We start from the raw sequence: 14773 nt of genomic DNA on the forward strand, positions 1-14773 counted from the left end.
CCGCGGAGAAACCAGGTGGCAACCAGCATCCCCGAACCCCACTGCCCCTGAGGCCGGAAGTGAGGCCGCCCTCCTCGGCGCCCTCTCAGCCAATGGCCGCGCGGTGCGCCTTCCGACGGTGGCCCGCGCGGGCCCTGCAGGGGGGAAGGCGGGAGGCCCTTGAGGAGCGAGAAAAGAGCATCCTCCCACGTTATTCCGCGAGTTACCGAGGCAGTGTCACCAGAGCCAGGCATCTATTTTCTCACCTCTCGCGTTGGTTAACTCAGCTCGAAGCCGCCACGCCTCCGCCCTTCGCGGCCGCCTCCCGCCCCGCGGCTGCCCTCAACAAAGATGGCGGGCGGGCGTGGCGCAGGGGGCGGGCGGAAGCGGCGGCCCCGCCCAGGCTGGCGGTCTTCCCGGCGCCTCGCGGCGGCCGGCCCCGCCCCCGGCCCGGAGTCTCCCTCTGGGAGGTGACAGTCGAGTCTCCGGCCGTGGGTCCGAGCGCCCCTCGGGCGAGCGGGGATGGAGGGCGCCCAGGAGAAGCCCCCCGAGCCCAGCTCCACCGGCCCCCGGCCCGAAGAGCGCGCCGGCTCGGCCCCGGGCCCCGAGGGGTCGCCGCCGGCGGAGACGGAGCCCAAGAAACTGTGCGGGTATTTGAGTAAGCTCGGCGGTAAGGGGCCCATGCGGGGCTGGAAGTCGCGTTGGTTCTTCTACGACGAGAGAAAGTGTCACCTGTACTACTCGCGGACCGCGCAGGACGCCAACCCCTTGGACAGCATCGACCTCTCCGGCGCCGTCTTTGACTGCAAGGCGGACGCCGAGGAGGGCACTTTTGAAATCAAGACGCCCAGCCGCGTGATCACCCTGAAGGTCAGTGGTCGTCCACTCTGCCTCCGGGGTTGGGTCCCAGGGCGCGGCTGGGAGGCGTGTGGTCGCAGTAAACCGACCCGAGCAGTGCTGCCGGCGTGTCCCCAGAGCTTCGCACCCGTGTCCTCCTCGGGTTCCCACAACCCTCCAGGGAAATAGGCCAGACGGGGATGATGCACCCGTTTTGTGGGTCAAGAAACTGAGTCAGGGAGTCGAAGCGACGGGTACCAGGTCACACACCTGGGGGTGGCAGATGAGCCCGCACTTGAACCCGAAGTCTTCCCCTGTCGGGGCTATGTGACGCTTTACTGTTGAGAGTGACGGTGAACTTGAGCTTTCTTACTTGGATGGAAGCATTCACCACACAGCCTCTCTGTGGCCCCTCTTGACTCCAGTTCATTTTTCTTGACCTTTTGGCCAAGAGAAGGGAATGCTGAGAAGGTGATGGCAGGGACTAGGAAGATAAAACACTTAGGTTTCAGTCATCAGCCTGCATTTTTCATCACGGCATGTCTAAGCCTGTTCTCCCATCAGCAGGAAGCTTGAGTTTTATTTTATCCTCATGCTCGAATGAGAAAGCCTGAAGCCGTGGAAAGGCTTTGAGGTCAGGCTGGGATTCATAGGCGACTTCTGCTGCTTACTAGCAGCAAGTTACTTCATCTCTCAGAACCTAGGGAGTTTGTGAGATTTAAACAAGGTCTTGGGAAATGGACTTGGCCCAGTGGTTAGGGCATCCGTCTACCACATGGGAGGTCCGCGGTTCAAACCCCGGGCCTCCCTGACCCGTGTGCAGCTGGCCCATGTGCAGTGCTGATGCGCGCAAGGAGTGCCCTGCCATGCAGGGGTGTCCCCCACGTAGGGGAGCCCCTCGCGCAAGGAGTGCAGCCGTAAGGAGAGCCGCCCTGCTTGAAAGAAAGTGCAGCCTGCCCAGGAATGGCACCGCCCACACTTCCTGTGCTGCTGATGGTCACAGACAGAAGCGGACAAAGAAACAAGATGCAGCAAATAGACACAGAGAACAGACAACGGGGGCGGGGGGGGGGGGGTGGATTAAATAAATAAATAAATAAACGAGGTCTTCGCCCATCTGACCCATCACAGGCACCCATGTGTAGATTAATCCCAGCAGCTCAGATGGAGACTGGCTCCAGGTGGATGCTCCATAAATATTTGCTGGGTGAACACACACGCTCACAGAGTGATCATGTCAAGTGGAGGTGCCCCGGTGCTTAGTTGGAAAGACAGTGCTTGGCTCAGAGCCGTGTGGGCAGCAGAGGAGTCAGGCCAGGAGACGGCCCCCTCCCCTCCAGTCATCCGGGTGTCCGTTGAACCCCTGGATGTAACCACAGTTTCACTTCCCTTTTACTGGCTGGGCCTGCCTGGTAATAATGGGGACCAGGAATTCTGGGCCTGGGAAGGCGCTTTAGAGATCACGTAGTGCACGGCTCCCTCCTCCCCCAGGTTCAGGGATGCACCCAAGACTCCCAGCACTTGGTTTGTGCTATTCCGTGGATCCACGTGTGTGTCAGGCCCTGTACTAGGCACTGGAGTGGAAGACAAATCAGACCCATCCCTTGGCCCCCAAACAGCTGAAGGTCTTTGTGGGAGAGACTGCCTGGAAACAGGCACACACGTAGCAAAACGGTAGCGATACCATCAGGCCATAGGACAGAAGGATGGTGACAGAAGAAGGTCCGAGAGGCTGTCCAGAGAGGGGACACACTGGGCCTGGAAGAGGGACTCAGACAAAAAAGAGAGTGCCCCCCCCCCAAGGACCGTGTGGCACGGCCTGGAACGCCTTGGCAAATCCGGGAGCCTGGGGTGCGAGGGGGCGCGAGAGGTGGAGCTGGGGCAGAGGCCAGAGTCGGGCTTTGTCCTGTAGGCCGTGGGAGGTGCCTAGAGCTCCAAGCAGGAGAGCGCTGCGAGGTGAGAAAGTTTATAAAGCTCAGCCTGGCTGCTGGGCACAAGGCTGGCGAGCAGGGGCTGGAGGGGAGAGGCGGGGGCTGCGCCAGGGCAGAGGGAGCGGGGAGGGAGGGCCGTGGGGGCCCTGCTGCCTGAGCGGCGTAAGAGGAGGACCCCCGGGGCTGGGGACACATCGGTCCCTGAGGGAGGGATCCAGCTCGGGGAGCCCATGGGTGCCCAGGTGATGTCTCCTTCAGAAGGTTCTCCCAAGACGACGGAGGACACGCCTCATCACGGAGTCCCCGGTGCCTGGCACAATCCTTACGCACAGCGGGTGCTCGGCAGACACTTGTCACCTGAATGAACCCTGTGGGGCGACCGTCAGCTCGTGGGGGGCAGCCCTTTATTTGATGTCTCTAGTCCGAGGGCCCAGCAAGGTCAGGGGTGGGCGTGGCTGTGGCCCCATTCAGCACAGGATGGATGACCAGCTGTCAGCGTCAGCCGTCACCGTCGTGAGCGCTGGAGCAGCTGGCAGGCCCCTGCTGTGTCACAGGGCTGATGGCCCTGCTCCTCTCCCCGGTTTCAGCAGCTCTCTGAGGCAGGAGGGACATCCCTACAGAGTGGCAGCCAGGCTCACCCTTGCCTCAGGCCCCCTGCGTGGTGGCCACCGAGCCGGGCACTTGGCTTCCCTTGTCTCCTTCATCCTCAGAACCTCTCTGGGAAGTGGGCATCATTGTCACCAGAGAATGGGTGAGAAACTGAGGCCCAGAGAGTTAAAGGCAGGCCGGGCCCTTGGTCTCTGTGGCCAGGAAGCCGCAGGGTTTCGGGAGGGGGGCACCCCCTGGGGTGACAGCCTCCATGACCTGCCCTGGCTCCCGCTGCCTCGTCCCAGAGCCTCCCTGCTTCCTGGCCTGGGCCCCATAGCTGACCCTTGTGCTTCTCAGGCCGCCTCCAAGCAACTGATGCTCTACTGGCTGCAGCAGCTGCAGATGAAGCGCTGGGAGTTCCACAGTGGCCCACCCGTGCCACCCGCCACCCCCGCTGGGAACGAGCCCGCCCTGCACCTCCAGCTAGGTACTCAGGGGCTGCCCCCCCACCCCCACCTCCTGGGGGAGCGAGCGGGAGGAGCCCTCTGCTGAGGAGGCCGGGAGCGGGGATGGGCTCAGCTTCCTGGGGGCAGCAGCGTGGAGGGTGGGAGCCTGGCAGCCTGGGCGGGAGCTCAGGGCTGGTGCTCACCCTTCCGAGCTCCTGCGACGTGGGGATCATAGATGGCGCCTGCTCCTTGGGGTTCCCTTGGGGATTCAGTGAGTCCACACCCAGACAAGGCTGGCAGGTTGTCAGAGCTCGTAAACGTGGCTGCTGTGACGACAGTGTCTGCGGGGCAGGTCCCACGACCAGAAGCCCCTGCAGGGTTGCCGCGAGGGGGTGAGCGAGGAAATGCGGTTGTTGCCGCTGTGTCTTGCACGTGTGCCCTGGGAGATGAGTGGTTTTCTCCCTGGTGGTTCCATAAGGCACTTTGCCCCCCATAAAGGAAGTGGCTTGATCCCCAATCCTGGAACATCCCAGTATAGAGGAGCCTGGGAGAGCACAAGCCCCCCTCTGCCGCAGCCCGAGGTATGACTGCCAGGTTTTAGAATCGGGACGACCCCCCTCCCGGCGGCCTCTGTGGGTGCCTGGAGAGGGAGGTCCCAGCAGTGCTGGAGGGCCTACCCCGCCGCTGACACGGGCAGAAGGGGCTGTGCCAGGCCGTCTCCCCGCGCCCCTGACCCCTGTGTCCAGGTGTATGCCCCAAACTGAGCTCATCTGCCTGACTCTCCTCACCCGCACCCCGGTTTCCCTTTCCCGCCGTGGCTGGAGCAGCTGGAGCAGCTGGAGCCAGCTGCACGCCTTCCTCCTCCTCCACGTCCAGGCTGGTCAGCCGCCAGCCTCCAGCCGTTTTGGCCCTCCGACCCACACGTCAGGCGCAGGCCACTCGGCACTGCCGTCGCCCGGGTTCAGGCCTCACGTCCCGGGGTCCTGGGGCTGCTATAACAAAAGACTGCGGACTGGGGGGCTTTTCACGGCAGCTCTTCCTTCTCTCACGTTTCTGGGGCAGGAGTCTCACTCCAGGTGTGGGCAGGGCCCAGCCCCTACAGGCGGGAGGCTTCCGCTCCTGCTGGCTCCCGGCCATCCTCCATGCCCCTGGCTCGTGGCCGCGGCCCTGCAGCCCTCCTCCCGCCTCTCTCCTGTGTCTCTGTCTGCTCTTCTTGTAAGGACACCTGTTATTGGGCTAAAGGCCCACCTACCGCAGTGTGGCCTCATCCTGACTTCAGTGATTACATCTGCGAGACGCTGTTTGCAAATAAGGTCACGTTCTGAAGACGTGGGGGGCAGCGGGTTGGGGGAAGGCTGGGACTTCAGTGTATCTTTGGGGAGAGGCACAGTTCACCCCGTAGTGCCGCATCTCTCAGCGGGAAATCACAGCAGCCTCCTCTGGGGCGTCCCTGCTTCCAGGCCTGCCCCTCCAGCCCACTCTCCCTAGCAGCCAGAAGGAGTTTTCCAGGTGAAAGCCTGACCCGCCAGCCCCTCCAGCCTGGGTCCTGGCTGCTTAGCTGCCCTCAGGGCTCATCCTTCCCCATCTGGCCTTGGCCTCCCCACCTTGCACTTTGCACTTCAGCAGCACCAGATGGTTCTCTGCTCCTTCTTCTCTTTGCTGGCAAATTCCTGCTTATTCTAAGTTTCACCGTCGCCTCCTCTGGAAGCCTTCTAGGATTTTGGTAGCTGAGCTGGACTCTCCGTGGGCCTCGACACTGTCCAGACGTCTCTTACAAGGAGGGCCCAGCTCATTCCATCTCTGTCCTCGTCTGTGTCTCTTCTGTCCCTGCCCACTAGCTCCTCAAGGCGGGGAGCCTTTGTCCCCAGGTCCTGGTGCCCTGCCTGGCACGTTGGCTGTTTGTTGAGTGAGCATGTCAGTCAGTGCGTGGAACTGGATTGCGGAATGAGGGAGGGCTTGGAAAACCCTTATGCCAGGCCCGCGGGAGGACCCCAGTCCACGGCAGGGGCCGCGTAGTGTTCTTCCTTGTGCGTGTGTTTACGGGCATGTGCACACATGTGCATGCACACTCGTGTATGTACACAATTGCTGCTACAGTAATCGTTGCTTTTATTGTTAACAAGCGTCTCCACGGATTTCTTCGGGGAACCTTTTGGGTGTCTTCATGCTTTGCTTCTGCACAGCCACTCCACCTCGGTCCCCTTCGGCCCGGGAGCCAAACCACCCGGCCGTGCAGACAGTTGCAACCCGAGGGGGTGCAGCTGCCGAGGTCCCCTCAGACAAAAGCAGTGAGAAGCCTTCCGTCCCAGAACTCCTGCCGTGGTGAACTGTTCCCCAGCTTTCTTCATTCTGGGGGTTCAGGTCACCATACACCCGGGCCTCTTCTGGACCAGTCCCTGCTCCGGGCACAGGGGGACATGGCTGTCGGTGGCCCTGGCGCTGTTCTTCCGAGGAGAAGCAGGAAAGGGAGCTTCTCCTCACTCAGCCTTTCCTAGCCCTCAGCTGGCCGCCCTCTCCCAGGCGCCACGGCCTGCAGTGAACCTTCCAGAGAGCCCTAGAGCTCACGGCTGCCCTCCTCAGCGGTTCCCGCCCTTCCTGGGAGGAAGCAGGGCGGCTCCTGAGCCGTGTAAGCCTCTTGACCCACTTCTGACTCCATCTTGTGAGAAGTGTCCTGTGACTGCCCTTGAGCAATCCACGGGCCTTCTCTCCACAGCCTTCAGGTTTGTTCTTCACCTAAGCATTGCCTTCCGTGGGAGCCAGCAAGGATCGGGGGAAGCCGAGAGGTTAATAAGGATAATAATGGCCCGTTTGCAAAGTTTACAAAGGACTTTTGTACATGGAGATCACCACAAAACTCTGCATTCCGTTTGCTGGCCTTGTTGCCTCAGCTTACCTGCATTATCTTAATTAATCCTCACAACAGTCTTAGGAGGTTGCATTAGTCCCATTTTACAGAAGAAGAAACAGGCTTACAGAGACCAAGACAAGAAAATGTCAGAGCTGAAATCTGAACTCGGGCCTGCAGATTCACTTGCCCATTCCACAACGGAGGAGGCAGCCGGCCATGTGTCCAGGGCCCTCGGGGAAGCAGTGGCTTCCTGGCCCTTTTTTTTCTCGGCCATGACTTCTTTCCAGCAATGGGGTAGCCCCTAGGGCTCAGGCAGAAGGAGACTCGAGAACAAATGCAGCTGAAAGCCCTTTGAGCGCCACCTCACTGAGGGCGCCTCTGGTGGTGGCCCCGGGCCCCAGACCAGAGCCCTGGCTGGTCAGTTCTTTCCTCTCAGAAGTGCAGCGCTTCCACCGTGTGCTGCCCGCTCCCGCCTTGGACACCTCCCTCCTAGGACACCCCTGCTCTGGGAGCTTTCACCTTCCTGGGACCATACACGTTACAAAGGCCATGCTGATTCGCCAGGCTTTGTGGGAAAAGCAGAAGCGAGTGTTCCTGGAGCCAGTGTCGAGGTTCTTGACTTCATTGTGTGAAAGAATTCAAGGAAGAGCCACAAAATAATGAGGCAAGCAGAGAATTTATTGGGGGGTAAAGCAAGAGAAAACAGAAGTACATCCTCAGGCGTGGGGTGGGCATTCTTAAGGGAGAGAGATGCAAAGTTCTGTCCTGGGTCCCCTGATTTACGGGTGGGGGTACAGGACTCCAGGGTCTGTGCTGATTGGCGTATTTGAGACAAAGCAGGGAAACTGTTGGGTGGTTTGATTCTCTTGGGGGTTCGGGGTTGTTGTCCAGTGGCGACCGGCTTCTGGCTATTGCTCTGGAGCCCAGCTGGGAGTTACACACGAGGGGCTATGAAAGCTGGGTGCTGTGGGAACTTCCTTTTTTACTGCTGGGTGGATGCTGTAGGATGCATTCCCATAGCTTGTTCGTTCATGTCAGCAGGCACAAACTGCCGGGGCCACTTCCGCAGGAGCTGGGTGTATGCTACCAGCTGCCCCCTGATAATGTGCCTGTGGGAGCCCCGCAAGATGCTGTTTCAGTTTTTCTACTGGCTGGTGGTTGCGTGGAAATTGATTAGGTTTTCTGCCTCTCCTCCTCAGGCCCCTCTTCTGTCCTGCCTCACGAGGGGCTGCTTTTATGCGTGGCTGTGCTGCCTGCCAGCTGTGTGACCTCAGCTGTGAGCACACCCTCTCTGTGCTGCTGTTTCCTTGTTGCCAGACCCAACCAGCAGTGACCCTTACCACTAAGACTTACCTGGGCGTGGCCTGTGGGCACATCTAGGGCTCGGGGGACGTTGGAGGAAGACAGATGGTGGCCGTTAGCAAAGTGCTTGCTAAGACGTTAATGTCTTAGACAAATGGTAGTTTCCTGTTTTCCTGAATAAGGGAGAATAAAGTTGGTGAACGTTTTGAAAAACAAGAGGCTCTTACCGGGACTAGCAAGCTGGCAGCCTGGCTGGACGGGGCTGGACTGGGGGCTTGTTTGAAAGGTGGAGCTTTCAGGCTCTCTACACACCTTTGCATACCTTTCCCCTTTAATCCTTGCACCAGCCGGGAAGGAGACGGGCTGCAGCATGCCTTCCGGTTTCCAGAAGCTCGGCTCCTGCACAGGCCCTGGGGGTGCTGCATTTCCAGCCAGGAGAGAGCCGCCCCTTGTCTCCCCCAGCCCCGTCCCCTGTGGTCCCCCCTGCACCCTCAGTGTGGGGCCGGGACCCCTTGCTGTTTCCAGTACTTACAGGCCCTTCTGAGACCTCCCCCCCCTCCAGGTCTGAATCATCTCTGGCCTCCAGGGCCCCTCCTCCAGGCAGTCTTTCCGGATTCCAGCTGGAAAGAATCTGCCTCCCTGGTGCTCCCAGCTGTGCAGGGAGCGCAGCTTGACCGATCGTCCTCTCCAGCCCCACCCTAAAGCCCAAGGTCCTTAATTGTCAGAGAGGAACTCAAAGGTCTGCTGCTGCCCATTGGGAATTAGCAAATGCATTGCCGGCTGTTGAAGGTTTACTCTCCCGAGCAGCGCACTGCCCCTCACCCTGTGTTTAATGCTCTTGCCTCCCCCTTTGGCAGAAGGAGTGTAAAATAAATCTCCCCTTCCCTGAATTCTTCGGCCTCTCTAAGCTCAGGGGCTGTGTAATAAAAACTGCTCCATCCCACGAGAGGCCCTGGTTCTTTCCTGCTTTTTCAAACACTCGAAACTAACTTCTAAATACCGCCCCCCTCCCCGCCGTGCCTCACGCAGTGCTTCCTTCCCTGGGCCTGGACACCTTCCTTAGCATGCCACACCTTGGAGTTCCTTTTGTATAGGAATCACCGTGAAGGTGGCACCTTCAGGAAACACAGGAAAGGAGAAAAAGGGAAATGACCCATAATCCCGTCACCAGGAGACAGACACTGTTACACCCCTTTTTCTTGAAAAACCTATTTGGGATCATTTAATAAATAATACAGAAAGTCCTACTTTGCTTTTTGATAGTCAATATTGTAACTCTGACATTTCTGTGTTATGAAATCTTTTTAAAAACATTATTTTTGGCAAACAATATTTTATATTTATAAAAGTAGCCCATGTTTTTTGTAGGCAAATAGTAAAATTAAACACACCTGCTCACTTGTAAACCATTGGTCCATTCTGAAGACGGTGGAGTATATTTCTGAGACTTTTTCCATACCATCAAGAGCATGCTATAGTTCCAATTTTTTTTTCTGGATTTTCTACTTAACATTATAGCCCAGCCACCCTCCCCATGTTCTTAAACGTATGTCAGTGTGAGAAGCATTATGGGTTATTTGCCCAGTGCCCAGGTGTTTAGCTCTTCAGGTTATTTCCGGTTTGAGGCTGTGCCAGTCAGCGCTGGGTGGGTCCTCTTGGCACAGGAAGCTGGGTCCCGACGGAGCAGCTGCAGGGCCCCACGTTTCTAAGGACTTCCAGGCAGTCTGCCCCATACGCCTCCTCTATGGGCTCCGGGACTTTGGGAGGCTCACGCGCCTCTTCAGCTGCCGACCTGCCAGGGAGGCTTGCTCCCAGATCCCCTGCTCCCACCACCTCCGCCCCCGCCCAGTCTTCCCAGCACAGTAACCCAGTAACCAGGGTGGACTGATTCCCTTTCCTTATTCCCCAGAGCAAGAGGAGGCGGAGCTGGAGGAGTTCCTGTGCCCCGTGAAAACGCCCACAGGACTCGTGGGCGTGGCCGCTGCCTCGCAGCCGGTCCCCACCTTGCCCTTGGCCCTGCAGAATATTTCCCTCAAGCACCTGGGGACTGAAATACAGTAAGTGCCAGGCTGCAAGCAGCCCATCCTTCCCTGCCACTGGAGCTGGGCCTGGGAGCCTTGTCTTCGATTTGTCACACCATCACTTTAGAACATGGTATTTGCTGTTCCAATAATAGTGCATGTTCCTTGTGGGTCATTAGATTCATCTCAAAGGATAGAATGAGTTTTAAAGCGCCCACCCTCCTCTCACCCCATAAGCACACTGGGCCGTCTCTGTGCTCGTATTTTCCCTGTACATGTGTACACAGCCGGGCTTCCTGGGTGTCCCGTGGTGGTCAGCAAGTTGTCCAGTTTGAGCACATGCAGTTTATTGCGCGCTTTTGCATTTACTAGTGGGTGATGTACACCTCTTCCCACGGCATGCTCGGCTGGGAAGAGTTTGTAAGGGAGTGGCAGTGGCGGCCGGAGGTCATAAGCCTGGGTCTTGGCACCAGACTGCCAGGGTTTGCGTCCTGCGACCGGCTGTCGCCAGCTGGACCCCGGCAGCAAGGGGCCGGATTGCCCAGGGCCACGGGTCCCTTCTTGGTAAGGGGAAATAGGACATACGGGCCTTAGAAGGTTAGTGTGGGGGCTAAATGAGCCAGCGGAGGCTCGTGATAAACCTTCGCTGCTGCCGCTGCTGTAGCTGAGGGGTTGGGAGCTGCAGGGAGCTCACACCATGCCTGGCACTGACCCTGGCTGGGCGCTTGGTTTCTGTGTGGGCCTTGGTCAAACTGGAATAGCACCCTGGAGTGTGGGGCCTGCAGGCCGGGGCAGAGCTGACCCCCGGCATGGGACAAAGGGACCCAGAAGCCAGGAGGGAGAGCTGGGCTGGAGGGAAGGGTGGGTGGGTGTAGCTGGACCCCCTGCAGGGCATAGTCCCTCGGGGAGTGGGGAGAGCGAGTGGTCAGCGGGGAGCAAGGTGCTGGGCGCTACTGGTCCCAGGGTGCCTCCCCGGGCATCCACCAGGAGCAGTGGAACAGAGAAAATGCAGAGAGCAGGAGAGGCAGTGCAGGCGGGTCGCCCAGTCACTTCCTTCCTGTCACTTGTCACAGCCCCCAGAGAACGCAAGCAGGGCAGCGGCACTCAAGAAGGGCCCGGGCTGCCTGCCGAGCCCCCCAGGGAGCTTGGGAGGGCAGAGCTGCCTCTGTCCCCTGCCCCACGCCCTGGCTGGTCCCAAGACTTCCTCTTAGCTCAGCCTCCAGCGCAGCTCAGGCTGGGGGGGTGGAGGGGGAGAAGGAGCTTCCTGAGCCTGCACCGGATACTGCAGCTCACACCACATTGTCTGGACAGACCTGCGAGGTGCCGTCACGCTGGGGTTCGGTCAGGCGTCCAGTCCGGAAGCTCAGCCCCCCACCTTGGCGCCCAGCTTTGGGCATGGTGACCGGCCTGGGAAGCCCGGTCCTCCACTGCACCAGAGAGGGCCGACAGTAGTCCCTCCTCCACTGGGGTGTCGGAGGAGCAAACAGGCGAGTGCATGTCGAATGTCCAGCTTAGAGCCTCCCCGGGCAGGGGCCCGTTGCCGTGTACTGTCCTACAGTCATCACCCCCACTTACAGATGAGGAAACTGAGGCCCAAGGGGCTTGCCCAAGATGCTGCCCAGAAAAGGTGTTATGACCCCTCCGTGCTGGCCAGGACACGAGCCCATGGAAAATGGTCTAGGAATTGCTCCAGGAGAGGGTGAGAGATTCCTCTCCCAAGCATGGTCTGCTTGGGGGTACCCCACCCGGGACACTGTGGGGTTACTGCGGTTCTGCTCCCTGTAACGGGCTCAGCCCAGGCAGGACCCCCACAAAGTGATGCTGAGGAAGTAGTAGACTCATAGTCGTTCTCTCACTACGGCCACCACCCCCAGGATGTCAGATGGGGAAAATGAGGACCAGGAAGGGGGAGCCGTCTCACAGGGGCAGGGGCTCCTGACAGCCGGACCCTGGTGATAACAGCAAAAGGAGCCTGGGAGCACAGCGCAAGGAGGCGTCAGGAGAGCCGAGTTCCAGTGTCCTCCCCGAATTTACCCGATTGGGTGCCCTCCCCCGGTCAGCTGTACTGTCCATGAAAGTGTATCTCATTCTGTCCCTCCTCTGGACCCAGCAGAGCCAAAAAGCTGGATTTCATTTCAAAAATAAATCTCAGATGAAATTTGGCTCTTTGAAAAGGTCAACAAAACTGACAAATCTTTAGCCAGACCAACCAAGAAAAAAGAGGAGTCATTTACTTAAAGGGAACATTACTACAAACCTTTACGTACATAAACCAGGGGACACTATGAGCAGCTGTTAGAGTCTATAACTACAAAAACTCTCAGAAGAAATCGTAGGCATACATCGTAACCTCTCTGGGGTTGTCTTTTTTTTATGTGATCTGGTGATTCTTACGAACACGGAAAAGTATTGCGTGGACTCTTCTCCTCTCCATGGGCTCTTAATCTCTGTCCTGTTTTCTGTCTTTGACTCTTTGCTGGATGCTGGGTCATTCATTCAGCTCTATCTTCAGGGAACTGGGTTTTCCCACTAGCTGTGTCTAATCTGTCCAACCATCCACTGAATTTTATGTTCCAGTTATTATATTCTACATTTCTAAGAATTCTATTTGATTCTTTTTCAAAGCTACCTAGTTATTTTTATATCCTCATTCTGTCATTTTGTGTTTTGTTTCTCAATTTAATTTAGCTATTTTATAGCCAGTATCTGATCATTTCTATTCTTGAAGTCCTTGGGGAACTAATTATACCGCTTGCTGTTTTCCTTTCTTTCCTTCATGGTGGCTCGTTCCCTGGTGGGTTCAGTGATTTTTTTATTGTGCAGTCCTCTTTTGTTGATCTTCACTTGTGAGGCTCCTGAGGGATGTGGGTTGAGGATGTTTCCCAATTTGGAGATTTTGGGTCACCCCAGGGTTGTGGCCAACCTGGGGCCATTTTAATATAATATCTTGGCTTAAGATTTCCTAGAAATGGAAGCGCAAACACACATGAGGGCAGGTCTGTGGTTTCAGATTTTCAAGGGGAGACTTTTTTTTTTGTTAGATAACCAGAGCTTCCACCTAGAATTTTCTGGTGTTAATTTTGTCAGCAGGCATGTTTTTTTGTCATGTTTTTTTCCTCCTACCTGTTCTCAGAGGACATGGAGCTTCAAGAGTCCCAGCTTTGTGTAGCGCTTTGGACTCCAGCGCCTCACTTCCTGTGGGCTCAAGGCCTTGTTTTCTGTCCTCCTTGTAGCCAGGGCCATAGGCTCCATGCAGTTTGATCCCTGGGCAGGCTCGCGTCCACCACAGTAACGCTTCAAAATCAGCGTCGTGTGCCAGCAGGCCTTTATTTCTCACACTCTGGGGACAGCCGGGCTGTGCGAGGTTCACCTGGACTTGGCCCCACACCGCAGGTGGGATCTAGGTCGACCCCATGTGTCCGTCGCCTCCCATGGACCCTTAGGTACTGAGCTGTGCTCTCCTTGTGACAGAAAGCAGAGGAGTGGGTGTTTGCGCAACAGGAATCTGAGCCACGCAATGTCTTCCTCCATCCTCCCCTCTGAGTTTCACGTCCTGTGTCGTCATTGGTCCCCAGAGATTTTTTTTTACGCCACTCCCCCACCCCCCCGCCTTTGTGGCTTTTTTTTTGCTTGCTATCTGCTCTCTGTGTCCACTTGCTGTGTGTTCTTCTGTGTCTGTATTTTCATTTTTATTTATTCCCCCCCCGTGACTTGCTTGCTGTCTGCTCTCTGTGTCCATTTGCTGCGCGCTCTTCTGCGGTTTTGCTTGTCTCCCTTTTTGTTGCGTCACCTTGCTGAGTCGGCGCTCTGCGGTGCCCAGGGCCAGTGGCTCTCCGCAGCGTGTGGGCAAGCCTGCCTTCACAAGGAGGCCCCGGGACGTGAACCTAGGACGTCCCATGTGGTAGATGGGAGCCCAGATGATTGAGCCACAGCTGCTTCCCGGTCCCTAGAGATTTTCCCCTCCTTTCCTAGGAGTCCAGCAGGGCATTTAAAAAGTATGTTTTGCGCTTTTCCAGCACCTGTGTGTTTGTGGAGTGAGGGTTTTCCTGGGTCACACCCACCATATTGCTCAGGTTACCAGGGTAGCGTCACACACGGGATTGAGTGCCACAGCCAGGGTTCGTCACAGGCCGATGGGTGCCAGAGTCTGTTCTTTTTTTTTTCTTTCCAAATTTATTTATTTTTAAATTTCTCTCCCCTTCTCCCCACCCCCCCCACCCCCCGTTGTCTGCTCTCTGTGTCCGTTCACTGTATGTTCTTCTGTGTCTGCTTGCATTCATGACACCGGGAATCTGTGTTTCTTTTTTGTTGTGCCATCTTGCTGTGCCAGCTCTTCGTGTGTGCGGTGCCACTCCTGGGCAGGCATCTTTTTGCACGGGGTGGCTCTCCATGCGGGGCACACTGCTTGCACGTGGGGCTCCCTTAGGCAGGGGACACCCCTGCATGGCACGGCACTCCTTGCGCATCAGCACTACGTGTGGGCCAGCTCCACACAGGTCAGGAGGCCCTGGGTTTGAACCCTGGACCTCCCATGTGGTAGGCGGACACTCTGTCAGTTGAGTCAAATCCTCTTCCCCAGGGCCTCTTCCTGACCACTCCTGCTGCCCTTGATGTAGACGCCCTCTGAGCTTTCCAGACTGTTCTGACCACAACCACAGTAAGAAATAATTTTAATTTCACAGCTCAGTGCACAGACATGTAATTTATAAACGATACCAACCCTTCCTAGGTGAGGTGGCACTGACATCTGGTTCATTTTTTAAATGCTGGCCACGATACTGATCTGACTTCACCTGCCACCAAAGGCCGCAACCTGGGCTT

General features: G+C 57.4%; 1 protein-coding gene across 1 annotated transcript in view; it reads left to right on the forward strand.

Moving 5' to 3' along the window:
• The first annotated feature begins 436 nt into the window (after positions 1-436).
• TBC1D2 (TBC1 domain family member 2) overlaps positions 437-14773 on the forward strand; it is a 45218-nt gene continuing 30881 nt past the window's right edge. Inside the window, exons 1-3 of the mRNA XM_004455796.5 lie at positions 437-849; positions 3693-3822; positions 9841-9988. Coding sequence (XP_004455853.2) covers positions 502-849; positions 3693-3822; positions 9841-9988 — 626 coding nt within the window. The 5' untranslated portion in view covers positions 437-501. The remainder of the gene's footprint in view (positions 850-3692; positions 3823-9840; positions 9989-14773) is intronic.

Source organism: Dasypus novemcinctus, chromosome 8 (assembly GCF_030445035.2).
Source record: "Dasypus novemcinctus isolate mDasNov1 chromosome 8, mDasNov1.1.hap2, whole genome shotgun sequence".
NCBI lineage: Eukaryota > Metazoa > Chordata > Mammalia > Cingulata > Dasypodidae > Dasypus > Dasypus novemcinctus.